Below are 13,138 nucleotides of genomic sequence, written 5' to 3'. Positions count from 1 at the left end.
GAAAAATCCTCTGTCACTTTTGAAGTCTGTATTATGGGAAGATATTATCTATTCTACAAATGTACACATGGCAGAAAATAAACCCAGTTCTTTATGAAAAGTTAAAATTTTTTAAAGTGCTAACTTTAAAGTATTAAGAAAATAATAGAGGTCATGCCAGGTTTGGGCAACTATGAGGCAGTACAAAAATGTCTGAAGCCTGGAAAATGCTACCCTAAGAGGGCATGGACTTGATGCTGCCCCTCCAAGGACGTCAATGAGAGGTCCTCGGGCCTTCACCCAGAGTGGACACCTTGGTTATTTTTACTTGTGGGAGCTAATGACCACAGACCCTGAGAAGAAACCACGACTAGTGCCGTTGATTTCAAAGCTTAGGAAGACACTCCCAAAAAAAAAAAAAAAAAAGGAAGACACTCCCAGTGGACTTGTGTCCAGGAGATCCTGTGATCCTCAAGCCTCAGGTAACCCAACCAGTCTATCTAGCCCACGATCCTTGGAAGCACATGCTCAATAGTCATCCCTTGCCCCCGTCTCTGCACCATTATCCTCTGAGGAAGCTGGGTGAGTATAGCATTGGACCAACAGCCCAGCTGTGTAGCTTGACAGGCAGCAATTACCTCTGAAATGCTAAGTTATTTCCATCACTGGTGGCTTTTACCCACCTCATCAAGCTGCCCATGGACCACAAAGCATTCCAGCCCACCAGTGCAGCCCATTAAGAGAACAAAGTGGCAGCAGAGCTGGCCTACAGCAGCTTGGCACTGATTCTGGCAAATGGTAGGCATCTGACAAATAAATGGATTAACCCGCCCTGGGGTTAGCTCACAGGGCAGAGAGTCTCACATGTTCAGGTAGACTGCATGACCTTGCAGATCCTTCCACCCTGACTCACTGCCAGCAAGCCTATCTATCTCCCGAACTTCCCACCCCCACTGCTGAGCCCTCGCTCATAGAAACAGCCCCCACTCCAAGCCCGCAGAGGATTCTGATCAATGGGGAGCTGTGTGCTTCCGTCCCCGCCCCACCCACTCGGTCACCCAATCATTCAGGAGCAAGGCAGTGGAGGTCTAACCGATGAGAAGAAAATTATTCTACTGTCCTGCACACCAGATGCAATGGAACATAGGCAAGCATACCTGTTGAGCATCAACCCTGCCCTGACTTTTCAGGGACTCTTGGGATGTGACTCCAAATATCTGGGCAGAACGGCAGCCAGTGAAGAACATGCCCACCAAAACATCTTGTTGTCTCCTGGTGGCCATCAACTGGCACATTGCCTCGTTTCAGGATAGGCAGAAGAGAGCATAGGTAGCAATCAAAAATCTAAAATGACTACAGCTCAGGCATTCCCTGGGGGTCCAGTGGTTAGGACTCCATGTTTTCACTGCCAAGGGCACGGGTTCAATTCCTGGTCAGGTAACTGGATCTCACATGCCACAATTAAGAGTTCACAGGCTGTGATGAAGATCAAAGATCAAACATGCCCCAACTAAGACCAGGCACAGCCAAATAAGTAAAGAAATATTTTAAAAATAAAAAAACCAAGTGGGTACAGCTCCTTCACCAATCAGAAGGCACCCCTGCTGGCTGCAGAGACAAGCAGGGTCTGAGGGGCTCACTGCTGGGTCAGGCATTTGTCACCTAGTTGCTGATCCTTTGTAAATTCCAATGGATACCAGAGCAGAGGGCACCTTTGGGAAAGTGAGTTTCCATCCAATATGGAAGCATCATATCTCATGGAATCTAGACCCCATCAATCAATAGACTCATCCTAATTTCAGAGGTGTTAAAAGGTGAAAAAGAAAATGTGTTTCTTAGGCTCTACGTAATATTTTAATATCCAAACAGGCTTTACAAAGTGTGCCGGTAGAATAGCACTAGGACCTGTCGGGGTCTTTCCCCCTTTAGCCACATACCAAAGGCCATGGGGAAAGCCCAGTCTTCATTCCAAGCTCTTCCCCTGTCCCTCCAAGCTCCAGGGGGATGCAAAGCCAGCTCTTCAAAAAGCCTCCTTGAGCGATGACAGTTCTGTTTGCTCAACCTCAATGTCCCCCAGTGCCTGACAAGTGCTGTACATGTGCTGGAACTAACTACTATATCTCCGGCTGCAGCGAGGCTGACAGAGAGCTACAAGGCGGACGAAGGATTTATGAACTCAGTGGGTTCATTTAATCAGCGTGTGTGACATCCTCCTGGACCGAGGCAGGAAAACCCCTTATGAAGACGTGTCTGCACAGACACTGGAGTTGTACGTGCGGGTGCCCTCGTGAGAACTGTGCATGCCCACACATCTGCGCACACTGCACAAACACAGGTCATCTGTGCCCAGTGTCCATCTGTCTGTTTCAGGTGGTAAAGCCTCCTGCGTTCACTGCTTCTCTTGCCTTCTGCCTCTGGTTTTATTTCTTCTTAAAGTTTGCCTTTCTGGAGTTTGGCTTTGCTACTGAAATTTGATTCCCTGATTAACATCAGCTAGATAAGGTGATAGACCTTACTCTGGGCTTTTAATTCTCTGTTTCACTTAATCTGTTGCCTCCAGGGCAAATGCCCTGTCTTCTCTGCCTCACACTGTCCCCAGAACACCACTGCTGCTGAACAAATAAATAACCAGACTTGTAGAGTCTAAAATTTACAGAACAGGCTCATCTATCACAATTTTGACACCAGAGCACAGAGTCAATTATCACGCATTAACTTGCTCCTGTTGGCATTTCAGTGCATTTAGAGAAGATTCACTTCCTCTTCAGACTGCCTCTCCCACCCCCATCACTGAAAACTAGCAAAACAAACACTTTACACAAAACTCGGCTTCCCCTAAGACCATAAAAACTACTGGACAATGCACAGCTTACGTCTCTTTATGAAAGATGAAGGCTCTGAATATTTGTGAATTCTGTCTCATACTCAACCTTTGATGCATTCCTCTTAGATTGAGAGACACATTTTCACATACATTGTCAGACATCACTCTCTTTTTAAAGGTGAGCAAACTGACACCCAGAAATGAGGAGTGACTTTTTACCAATGCAGAAGGAAGGAGAGAAGGAAGAGAGGGAGGAGAAAAAGGGCAAAGCAGAGCTAACAGTCGAACTTAGGGCCAGAACCCTTCCCAGTCTTTCACAACTACTTTTCCAGCAATTAATTCCTCAGTCCCAGGTAGTAACAGCGGTAGGGAAAGAAGCTGATAGTTTTAACACTCATAGAACTGACAATGGTGAAAGGAGTGCTGGTAGTGAAACAGTCATAGTAATAGTGGTGATAGTGATAACATTACTGCCTTATCTCTATATACCAGGGAATTTTCCAGGACACTTTCATATACAATGTTCCATTCATTCTTCAAAACCACTTTCTATGATAACGGTTACAATAGGCATCATCCTATGACAAGGAAGCCAAGATTCAGGAAGATGACTCTGCTTCCAATTACCCAGCTTAGGGGACCATCTCCCGCCTTCTGACAGCAGGTCCTATCCTGGGTCCCTTGTCAGTGTGGTCTCACTCTGCCTCCCTGTCCAAGCAGCTCGTTGACCCCAGCCAGCACACCCAGCTGCTACCTGGAGGAGCCAAGTGGGAGGGGGAAGCTGGCCAGGTGCAGAGAGGAGGGAAGCTTCAGGGATGGGATCTCAGAAAAATATCTCAAGTGAGGGATCCTGCCACAGAATGCTGGCCTCTCCTAGGGTGGCTGGAACCCAGCTAGTTCCAAAAGGGGGTTCAGGCTAGGGGTCAGGAAGGTGCAGATTCTGTCTCCCGGTCTCTGGCCGATGGTGTCTCTCAGGCTGTATCATTCTGTCTTCAGGCACTGTTTGTCAGCTCCTGGTTTATCTCCACTTAACCACAGAAAGAAGTCTCTCCTTTGATTTTTCCATTGTCTGTCTGATTGGGGCCTCCAGACCCCGGAAGTTATCCCCAGGGGCTTTGAGGAGATCCACTGCCTGCCACTCTGCAACTCCATCTTTGGAAAACATGGGCCCCCACAACAGGCACAAGGGCTATTTGGCCACATCTACCTAGTGGATGCTGGCTTTTTGGTGGCAAGCTGTGCAGAACAGTGGTTAGACTACTTGGCTGGAAGTGCACATACACACACAGTGTACATGTATAAATCTTTGTGGGACAGGGCATGCCAATAACTTTTGGTCCCAAATTTCATCCGCTTGCTTTGGATCCCATTCTAGATGCTCTCTTTTCGGGCTGCAGTTTTCCCATCTGTGAAATGATAAAGGCAATGGGCAGAGACAGAAGCATCTTATCACCTGCCATCCTAACTCATGGACTTCAGGAATAAAGCGAGAACATGAGTTTTAAAAGAAACCAGGTAATTCCATCATTTCTGCAATTAATGCGTATTAGTCGAGTGATAATAAAGAATAGGACACATACAGAGAAATGTTCTAGAAATTACAGAAACAACATCCAAATGGAGCAGTATGACTTTATATACAGAAATGACAATCTGTACCCAAAACCCTGGTCTCTGAGGGTGCGGATTTGCAGCCCCAAGAAGCACAAATCACATAGCCCCTCCTGAAGCTGTAGACTCCCAGCTTTCCTGGGGAGGTGATGGGGGTGAGGCAGTTAGTACCAGACATGCAGGCTAAATGCTCTTTTAGAAATATAAAGGGGGAAAGGGATGGTAAGACAGACCCTGGGAAGTAGGGGGGAGCAGAGAGAGAAGTGGAGCTGTCAGCATGCTTGATGTTAAATAAAACCTACCAAGACTCAGCCGAGAATTTTAGCAGAATCCAAATGTGCTATATAAAAAAAAAAGGCACGGCTCCCATCTCTAAGGTTCACAGCTAAGCTGGCTTAGAATCACACATGCCAAGGTTAAAAATAAAAAGCAGCCATCCCTGAATGACACGGGCTTGGAGAAGGAAGGTAGGGTGTTTGGTGGTGGAGCACAAGAGAGGGAGTGCAGAGGCTGGGTGCAGGGAATAGGTGTTTACTGGAGGGCTCAACAAAAGCCAGTGCTCAGAATTGTGCTATTTTGCACTTAAGAGGCACTTCACTTTGGCAAAGGGTTTCATAATGATCCTTAGATTTTCCATCGAGGAAACCCTGCCGTGCAAGAGTGTGGCCACGGCTGACCCACGTCACACACTGCTGCCATTTGATGCGTTTGCCTCTCCAACTCTGCGGTCTGGCTCTGACGCTGTCCTCGTGTACTTCGTACCTCCAGGTGGGATGCCTGGGGCGGGTCACAGCTTGGAAAGCAGCGACGTGCCATTCTGTGCCACTCTCTCTATTCCAATGAGCCAACATAACAGTGCTGGGGCCACCCACAAGCCAGCCGTCCCCTGCTGCTCGCCGCTGGAGGTGGGCTGTGTGTCTGCCTCCTGAGGCATGTCCCACCCTGGCCCCTTAAACCATGACCAGGGCTCCCGGGCAAAGGGGACAAGTTGGCCCTGTTGCCCCGATTCTTACAAATCCAGGGTTCCATAAGTGAGGCCAGTGGGGTCCTCCTTTTAATGAAGTTGTCCTTTATCCAATATGGTTATGACTTTCTACCCGCTGAAGGGTTTACTTTAACATAAGTATCTTAAAGAACAGCCTCAGCTACTGTGCCAGCTACCACATTACCCACCCACCCAGTTCCATTACTAGGCAAACATTTCTAGCAAGTCTTCAAGGGGTCAGGTGAATGGTGAGAATTCTGTAACCCAGGTGTTATGGGGAGCCCATACATTACAGCACCCCCAGGGATGCCCTGTTCAGCTCACACATGGGCCAGCCCTACACCTCAACACCATACAGGGCTTGGGAAGTAGACAGGCATTTAATAGTGGAGGCTGCTACCTTCCAGAAGCTTCAGGCTATCCCCAGATATCACCAGCCTGGGTGACTGTCATCCCTGACAGTGCAGTGAGGGAGTGGACAGTCTGCTATGACTGGCTGCCCCCCGTGAACCTAGACAGCTTCCATCTGAGGTGCCCACCAGTATCTCGAATTCTATATCCCGGCTGCTGGCTTAGAAACACCGCCCAGTGCAAAGTGTCCCTGTTACACCTTTCAAGCACTTAGAAAGCCCTTGCGAGGCTGAAGGGTCAGGGACCTTTCCTGCTAGTTGCGATGGACCAGAAAACCAAGGCTCAGTGAGTTTTTAGGAATTTGCTCAAGCTAAGTGGTAGAGCCAAGACTCACATCCAGGGTCGTTTGCACTATTTGAAAACATGAATTTAGGGTCAGAGCGCCTGGGAGTCTCAAACCAGATCCAGTAGCAAATACCTGGAGCTGAGAACAAGGCTCCAAAAGGGACCTTTCTCCCGCTGACACCTCAGGGGCCTTCCTGTCATTCGACCTGAACTCCGGGGACCTCGCCCAAGCGCAGGACCCTGCCGCGAGAGGGCGCTGTTCGGACTGTCCCTTCTCTGGGTGGGTCAAGATGCCTGGCAAGTTGAGGCCGGGTTCAGGAGAGGGCTGCGTTCAGGCAGCTCCTGTCCTGGCTGCCCCTTCCCCTGGCACCCAGCTTTACCCCAGCGTCTAGACACCGAGCCAGCCCTCCAAACTGGCCCGGAGGTCAGGTCAGCGATCTCCCTTCCCTTCTGGCGATTGCAGAGTCAATTGCCCTTTGCGCTTCAGGAAACCGGAGCCGGTCTACACCATCACTGGGAAGTTGTGGGTAAATCCTTCGGTTAGAGTTCCCCCACGTGTCAGTCGGAACCCACATAGCCAGCCGAGTTAAGGGGATACGAGAGCGCAGGAAGTGGCCCAGAAGACGGGGCCGGATGGAGCCCGGGCGCGCGCGGTGGGGCTCCCCTCCTTACCTGTACCAGTCCAGCCCGCGGCCGTAGTTCCTGTCGAAGAAGTGGGGCTCGGTGCCCAAGGCCCGCACGTCCGGGTGCACGCGGATAAACTCCAGCACGGCGCGGGTGCCCCCCTTCTTCACGCCCACGATGAGGGCTTGGGGCAGCCGCTTGGTACCCAGCTTCGGAGAGCCGGAGTGGTTGGACCCAGAGAGGCGAGGGGAGGGCGCCCCGGCGGCAGGCGCGCTGGGAGCGCCGGGCTCGCCGGGCGTCGGGCCCGAGGGATCGCAGGGGCGGGACTCCTGGAGAAGTTTCTGGCCGCCCGCGCCGGGGCTGCGGAGGCAGCGAGGGGCGCCGAGGAGGCGGCTCTGGCCGAGGTCGTCGCAGCAGCACAGGAGGCTGTAACACAGGTAAGTGCAGGAGAGCGAGAGCGTGAAAGCGAAGAGCAGCCTGCGCGCCCTCCGCGGCTGAGGTGGCCCCGCGCGGCCCAGGACCCTATAGGCCATGGCTCCATGGGCCCGCGCCGGGGGTCATGGTTTCCGAGGGGGCGCCGGCGGCGGAGCTGCTGGGGCCCTGCGGCCGCCTAGAAGGCTCATGCGGCGCGGCCCGGGCCACGCGGGTCGGGCGTAGGGGGCGCCGTCTTCTCCAGGCGCTGCCGGCCCGGGCGCGCACCGTGCCCCGGGATCCCCGGGGCGGCGGCTCCTCTGGGAACCGGCGGCGGCGCCTCCGACATCCCCGCGTCCTGGGCGACGGGGCTCCGGCTAGCGGGGAGGCTCCCGGCGCTCCTCGGCTCTCACGTGCGCCGGGCTCGGAGCGCGCCCAGCGCCGGAAGCCCCATCCCGGATCCTCCCGGCTCGGCGCCCCGAACGCTCGGCGGCGGTGCGGGCCGGCGCGCGGGCCGGACGGTGGCGCTGGCGCCGGCCGCGTTCTGACTCCTCGAGAAATGCCGAGCGGAGCGAGCTGCCGGCTCTATTTAAGGAGTCGCCTGACGTCAGCCGCGCGGGTCCCCCGAGCCCGCGCCCCGCCCGGGGACCCGGCCCGCCCCCTGCGCCCCTACTCTTTACCCCTTCCAGGGACACACCACCCCGGGGCCTCCCCACGCAGGCCTCTCCCTAAGGAGCCCGGGCCAGCTGGGGTGGTGAGGGTGTCGAGGCTTTTTTACTCCTCCGGGAGGCTGGACACCCCGGCCACGCGGGCTTCCCGACACCCGTGGGTGGGAGCCCAGGTCGAGATTGCGCCAACATCTAGACCCAAACAGAGACCCTAGTGCACACGCAGGCACCCCGCGCTGATAAAAGGTCCCACCACACTGACATACGCATGCACGCACCAACACAGGTACATACGTACCTGAGCGGGACACACCCCCCACAGCCCTCATGGGGCAGGGCGGGAGAAATCTAACCTGGGCATAGAAACACCCACAGGGACACTCCCTCTTTCGCCCACCCCCTTTTCCCCAACGGACACCCAGAACCCCGAAACGGGCGTCGTGTCGGGTGCGCACGCAGGCGCGGGAGTGGACACACACTCTAGACGGGATGGTGGAGGAGCCGAGCGTGAGTGAGATTCCGTGACTATTCGGGGAGCTCCTTAGCCCCCCGCGCGCTGACTCACGCCAGGCGGCTCGCTCCGTCTCACACCCATGAAGCGTGCACCCCCACCCACTGTCACTCCACCTCCCTCTGGGCCTGGCTGGAAAGCGAGTACCAAAGGAGCGGACTCCGCGCGGGCGGCGGGCGGGTCCTCTCAGCAGCCGCCCCCTAGCGGCAGGCCGCTCCACGGGGAAACTGACCAGGGTCTCAGAGCATCCCTGAGACCCAGGACGTCCCCCAGTGGCCCAGGGAGGAGATCCAGGAGCGGTTCCTCTTCCAGTGAGTCCTGCGTGACTGCCACAGGACAGTTCTCATGGATTGTGCCCATAACAGGCCTGAGTGAGCAACCCCATTACTGCCCTGAATGACCGCACTAGTTGCAGCAGAACTGTTCATCAGACAGTCCTCAGTGACCATACCCAAGAATGAAGCTAGGCTGTCACTCCACAAGGCCATGTCATCCTGTCCAGGTGTTCACCAAGTGAGTACCCCATGAAATGTATGCGTGACGACCATTGCTCCCACTGCACCCCTCTGAACTTTTTTCAGGGTTCATTCTTCAGAAAATAATCTGGGCAAGCTCTGTGGACCTTAGCCCAAGCCTGGGAATATTTTGACCCCAAGCCAGTCCCATCCCTAAAAACCTTAAGCCAATCCCTCCACTACTACCATTTTCTTCAAGCACTGGGCATGTGTTAGCTCATTTAATATTCACCACAACCTACGAGATTGTTGCCATTATCCTCGCATCATGTCACTTCCTTAATCCTAACATTTATTGAGTGCTTTTTTTGTGCCAGTAACATACAAATCACTTGGCACGCACTACCTCATCTATCTTCGGAGATAGGTACTGTTATAATTCCTAACTTACAGACAGTGAGATTAAGGCTTAATGAACACATATTCAGTAATTGACAGAGCTGGGATGAAACCCAGGCAGTCAGATTCCAAGATTCAAGCACTTAGTTACAGTGCTTTGCAGTTTCCTTACTTCCTTTGACTGGTTCCCCACATAATTCCATCCTAGATCTGAACTAATTTGTCTGTATCACTTTTGAAGTCTGACACCTGGGACTGAATTCCAGGTGTAGATTGAAAAGCTCAACAGACTGAAAAGTTCAACAGGACACCCCCTCCCTTTTGTAAACTCTGTTCTAGGAATGCCACCCATGACTCCATTATCTTTTCCTTGTAGCCACGTCACACTGCTGACAGCTCAAGCTTGCAGCCAAGTGACATCTCTAAGTGTTTCTTACAAGTGCTGCTGATTAAGGCACATCTGCCCCATACTGTGCTTGTACAGTAGACTTTTTTGGACTTAGATCCTTACACATTTGGCCTGATTAAATAGTATCTTGATCTCATCATTTCACTCCTCCATTTTAAAAAAAAGTGTCTACTTGAATCTTGAATCATGACACTACTTTCCTTCACTCAAAAAGAAAAAGTAGAAAGAATGTATGCCGACAGCTTTACCCTTGATTTCAGGTATACCTTGGGCAAGTGAGTTGACAGCTCTGAGCCTCAGTTTTGTCAGCTGTAAAACGGGGAGTTATGATAACTTAAACTTCTTGGAGTTCTGATGTTGTGTAATTCTGATTCCATTATTCAAGGCATGAACTGTTCTATTGACATCATGTCGTCTCTGTGTTTGATTACAATTTAATTAATTCCTCACTCAAATTCTTAATAAAAATGTCAAAACAAATATGTTGAAAGAAGTTCTAATATGTACTTTCAGCAGTTTTCCACATTGCAAACCTGCTGTTTCAACACTTCATTGTTAGAGTTACAAGGTTAAATGTGGCTTAATCCACTCTGACATGGAGAAGGAAATGGCAACCCACTCCAGTGTTCTTGCCTGGAGATTCCCAGGGACAGCAGAGCCTGGTGGGCTGCCGTCTATGGAATCACACAGAGTCGGACACGACTGAAGTGACTTAGCAGCAGCAGCAATCCACTCTGACAAGTGTTTTTTTTTTCCCCTGGGTGGAAAAAAACATGGATATAGCCATTTCTGATAATTCTGTGGTTGATTCAATTTTCAGATTAATTTTGTCTTTAAACTAATAAACTCAGAAATTTCTGGATATTCAGATTCATCAGAGCCAGACAGATTTCCCTCTTCAGACTTCCAACCAGAGTAATGACCGTGACCAAGATGAAATTTTTCAGGGAGTGAGACAATGGACATACCTGTGCTTCATCCCTACCCCTATCTTTCTCCAGACGTGCCAAGATTTTCCTCTGGGGAGTTCAGGTAGGATTATGTTGGGCTGTACGGTTTGTTAAATAGCACTCAGCTAAACAAGATATCGGAGAAGGCAATGGCACCCCACTCCAGTACTCTTGCCTGGAAAATCCCATGGATGGAGGAGCCTGGTAGGCTGCAGTCCATGGGGTCACTAAGAGTTGGACACGACTTCATTTTCACTTTCACTTTTCACTTTCATGCATCGGAGAAGGAAATGGCAACCTACTCCAGTGTTCTTGCCTGGAGAATCCCAGAGACGGGGGAGCCTGGTGGGCTGACGTCTATGGGGTCACACAGAGTTGGGCTCGACTGAAGCGACTTGTCAGCAGCAGCAGCAAACAAGGTATAATTTACTTTTCTATCACAGAAAGAAGATGATTCAGGGTGGACTTGTCTCCACAGTGTTAGGGACCCAGGCTCCATCATGGATTTCCTCCATCCCCAAATCACTATGTATTCAAAGATGAATTATTCATCTCCAGCCATACTGTCCACATTCTGGACATAGAAAAAGCAGAAAGGACAGATAATCCTGACATATCCCTTTGAGGACATTTCCTGGAAGTGATCTCATCACTTCTACTTGTATTCAGTGGATCTGAACATTGTCGTCCAGCTTTTTAGCTTTCAAAGAGACCCTTTGAAATGTAATCTCGATTCCGGATGGTTATATTCCTGGCAAATACATGAGTGTTTCATGACCCAGAAAGAACCTGAACAAAACTTATGGAGGGCAACTCATAATCTCTACTGGTCTTGTAAAGTTTTCCCTTATTCTGTTCCAATGTGATTTGTGTGAGCTGAGCCTAGTTCAAGGGCAGGCATTATGACCAAGCCCAGTCAATCACAATTTTCTAATCACAGTTCATTGAAAGCAACTCAGTGCTTTCCAATGAGCATCAACCACAGAACTTTTGTTGAAACTGTTGGAAACAGAAACTTTTTCTTCTGAGATGATTTTGTGGTTGTGTAGTCACTCAGTTGTATTCGACTCTTTGCGACCCCATGAACTGTAGCCTGCTAGGCTTCTCTGTCCATGGGATTCTCCAGGCAAGAATACTGAAGTGGGTTGTCATTTCCTTCTCCAGGGGATCTTCCTGACTCAGGAGTTGAACCCAGGTCTCCTGCTTGGCAGGCAGATTCTTTACCACTAAGCCACAATGATAAACTAGTACAAAATACTCCCAAAGTTTCCACTGGCAATCTCTACCATCAAGAAGGGAAACCTTGGGGAATGAAGCAAACAGAAGGGAGAGCAGGCCTGAAGGAGAATTGAATTCCTGATAGTATGTAATCTAGCCATGCCTGAAGCATGGTCCCTCGACTTTTTGCTCCAAGTGATTCATTACCTTTCTGTTACTTGGAATTGAAAGAGTCCTGGTTAATACAAAAATCAGTTGCCACCTCTGTTACAAGGAACAGGGACCATTCTAATTTTTAAAAATTATGGAAGTGGGCTGGGGCTTATTTTTAAGGATATACACAGACTAGGATCCTCCAAACTCTGGGCGGTCATAGGATCCAACCACTTTTTCATCTGCTCTATTACTCTTTATATCTTGTTTTCTTCTGACTCTTAATTGCTTTTTTGGCTTTATTTGCAAATCAGTAAGGGCTACTGAGTTACAGGCAACAGAAACTGACTCTAGCTAATATAAACAAAAAGCAGAACTTTAAATAGCTCACACAGGAAAAAAAAAATACTCCAAGATTTAACAAGATTTAATACACAGATTTAACAAGAAGTCTGGAGAACTGGGCTCATAAAAAGAATAACAACCACAGAACTCATTTCTGTCTCATCCTTTTCTTTCTGAGTCTTTGTTTTCTCTTTTGTACCAGCAGTATCTTAAATCTTCCTTCCCACTCTAATACCCTTCATGTAAGACCTTGAATTTGAAATTATAAAATAAGGACATTTTCTTTCCCTTAAGTCTTTGGACCCAATCAAGTCTTATTATTCAGTTTTATTTCAGTGTCATTTAAAAAAATTTTCCCTAGTGCCGAGTTTTGTAAAATGTGAGAAAATTTTTCAGAAGAGGGTGGTTCTGATGAGGCAAAAGACTGTGAAATGAAGTCATATGGTCTGTAGCTTGTGTGAGATGAAAAGTTCACATCTGAGCCAAGAGGATGTGAATGAATATTCTACACTTAAGAACGAAGCTGGGAGTGACGATGAGAGAAGATTTTACTCGTGTTTCCTTCTCTAGATAAAATCAGAGGGCAAAAGTTCCAGGGACCAGCTACTGCCTATAGAAGGGAACCAAATCTAGAAGACCAGGAACCGTGATTAATTTTAAGAACTTTGCAAGATTCCAAGCCTTTTGTCACTCTCCGTGTTGATTTACTTCTGCCCTTGGCAACAATAATCATAACAATAACAGGCACTCCTTACTGGGCATCTGGGGCTTCCGGAGTGGCTCAGATGGGAAAGAATTTGCCTGCAGTGCAGAAGATTTGATCCCTGGGTTGGGAAGATCCTCTGGAAAAGCGAATGGCTATCCACTCCAGTATTCTTGACTGGAGAAGTCCATGGACAA

At 49.8% G+C, this 13,138-nt stretch overlaps 1 protein-coding gene across 1 annotated transcript in view; it reads right to left on the bottom strand.

Annotated features, from left to right (window-relative positions):
* HS3ST2 (heparan sulfate-glucosamine 3-sulfotransferase 2) overlaps positions 1 to 7,281 on the bottom strand; it is a 113,548-nt gene extending 106,267 nt beyond the window's left edge. The window contains exon 1 of the mRNA XM_040257773.1: positions 6,768 to 7,281. Within this exon, the coding sequence (XP_040113707.1) occupies positions 6,768 to 7,252 (485 nt within the window). The 5' untranslated portion in view covers positions 7,253 to 7,281. The remainder of the gene's footprint in view (positions 1 to 6,767) is intronic.
* Positions 7,282 to 13,138: the final 5,857 nt, after the last annotated feature.

This window comes from Oryx dammah, unplaced genomic scaffold (genome assembly GCF_014754425.2).
Source record: "Oryx dammah isolate SB20612 unplaced genomic scaffold, SCBI_Odam_1.1 HiC_scaffold_2, whole genome shotgun sequence".
NCBI lineage: Eukaryota > Metazoa > Chordata > Mammalia > Artiodactyla > Bovidae > Oryx > Oryx dammah.
Note: the sequence above shows the minus strand (reverse complement) of the source record. Positions and strands in the feature narration are given on the sequence as shown.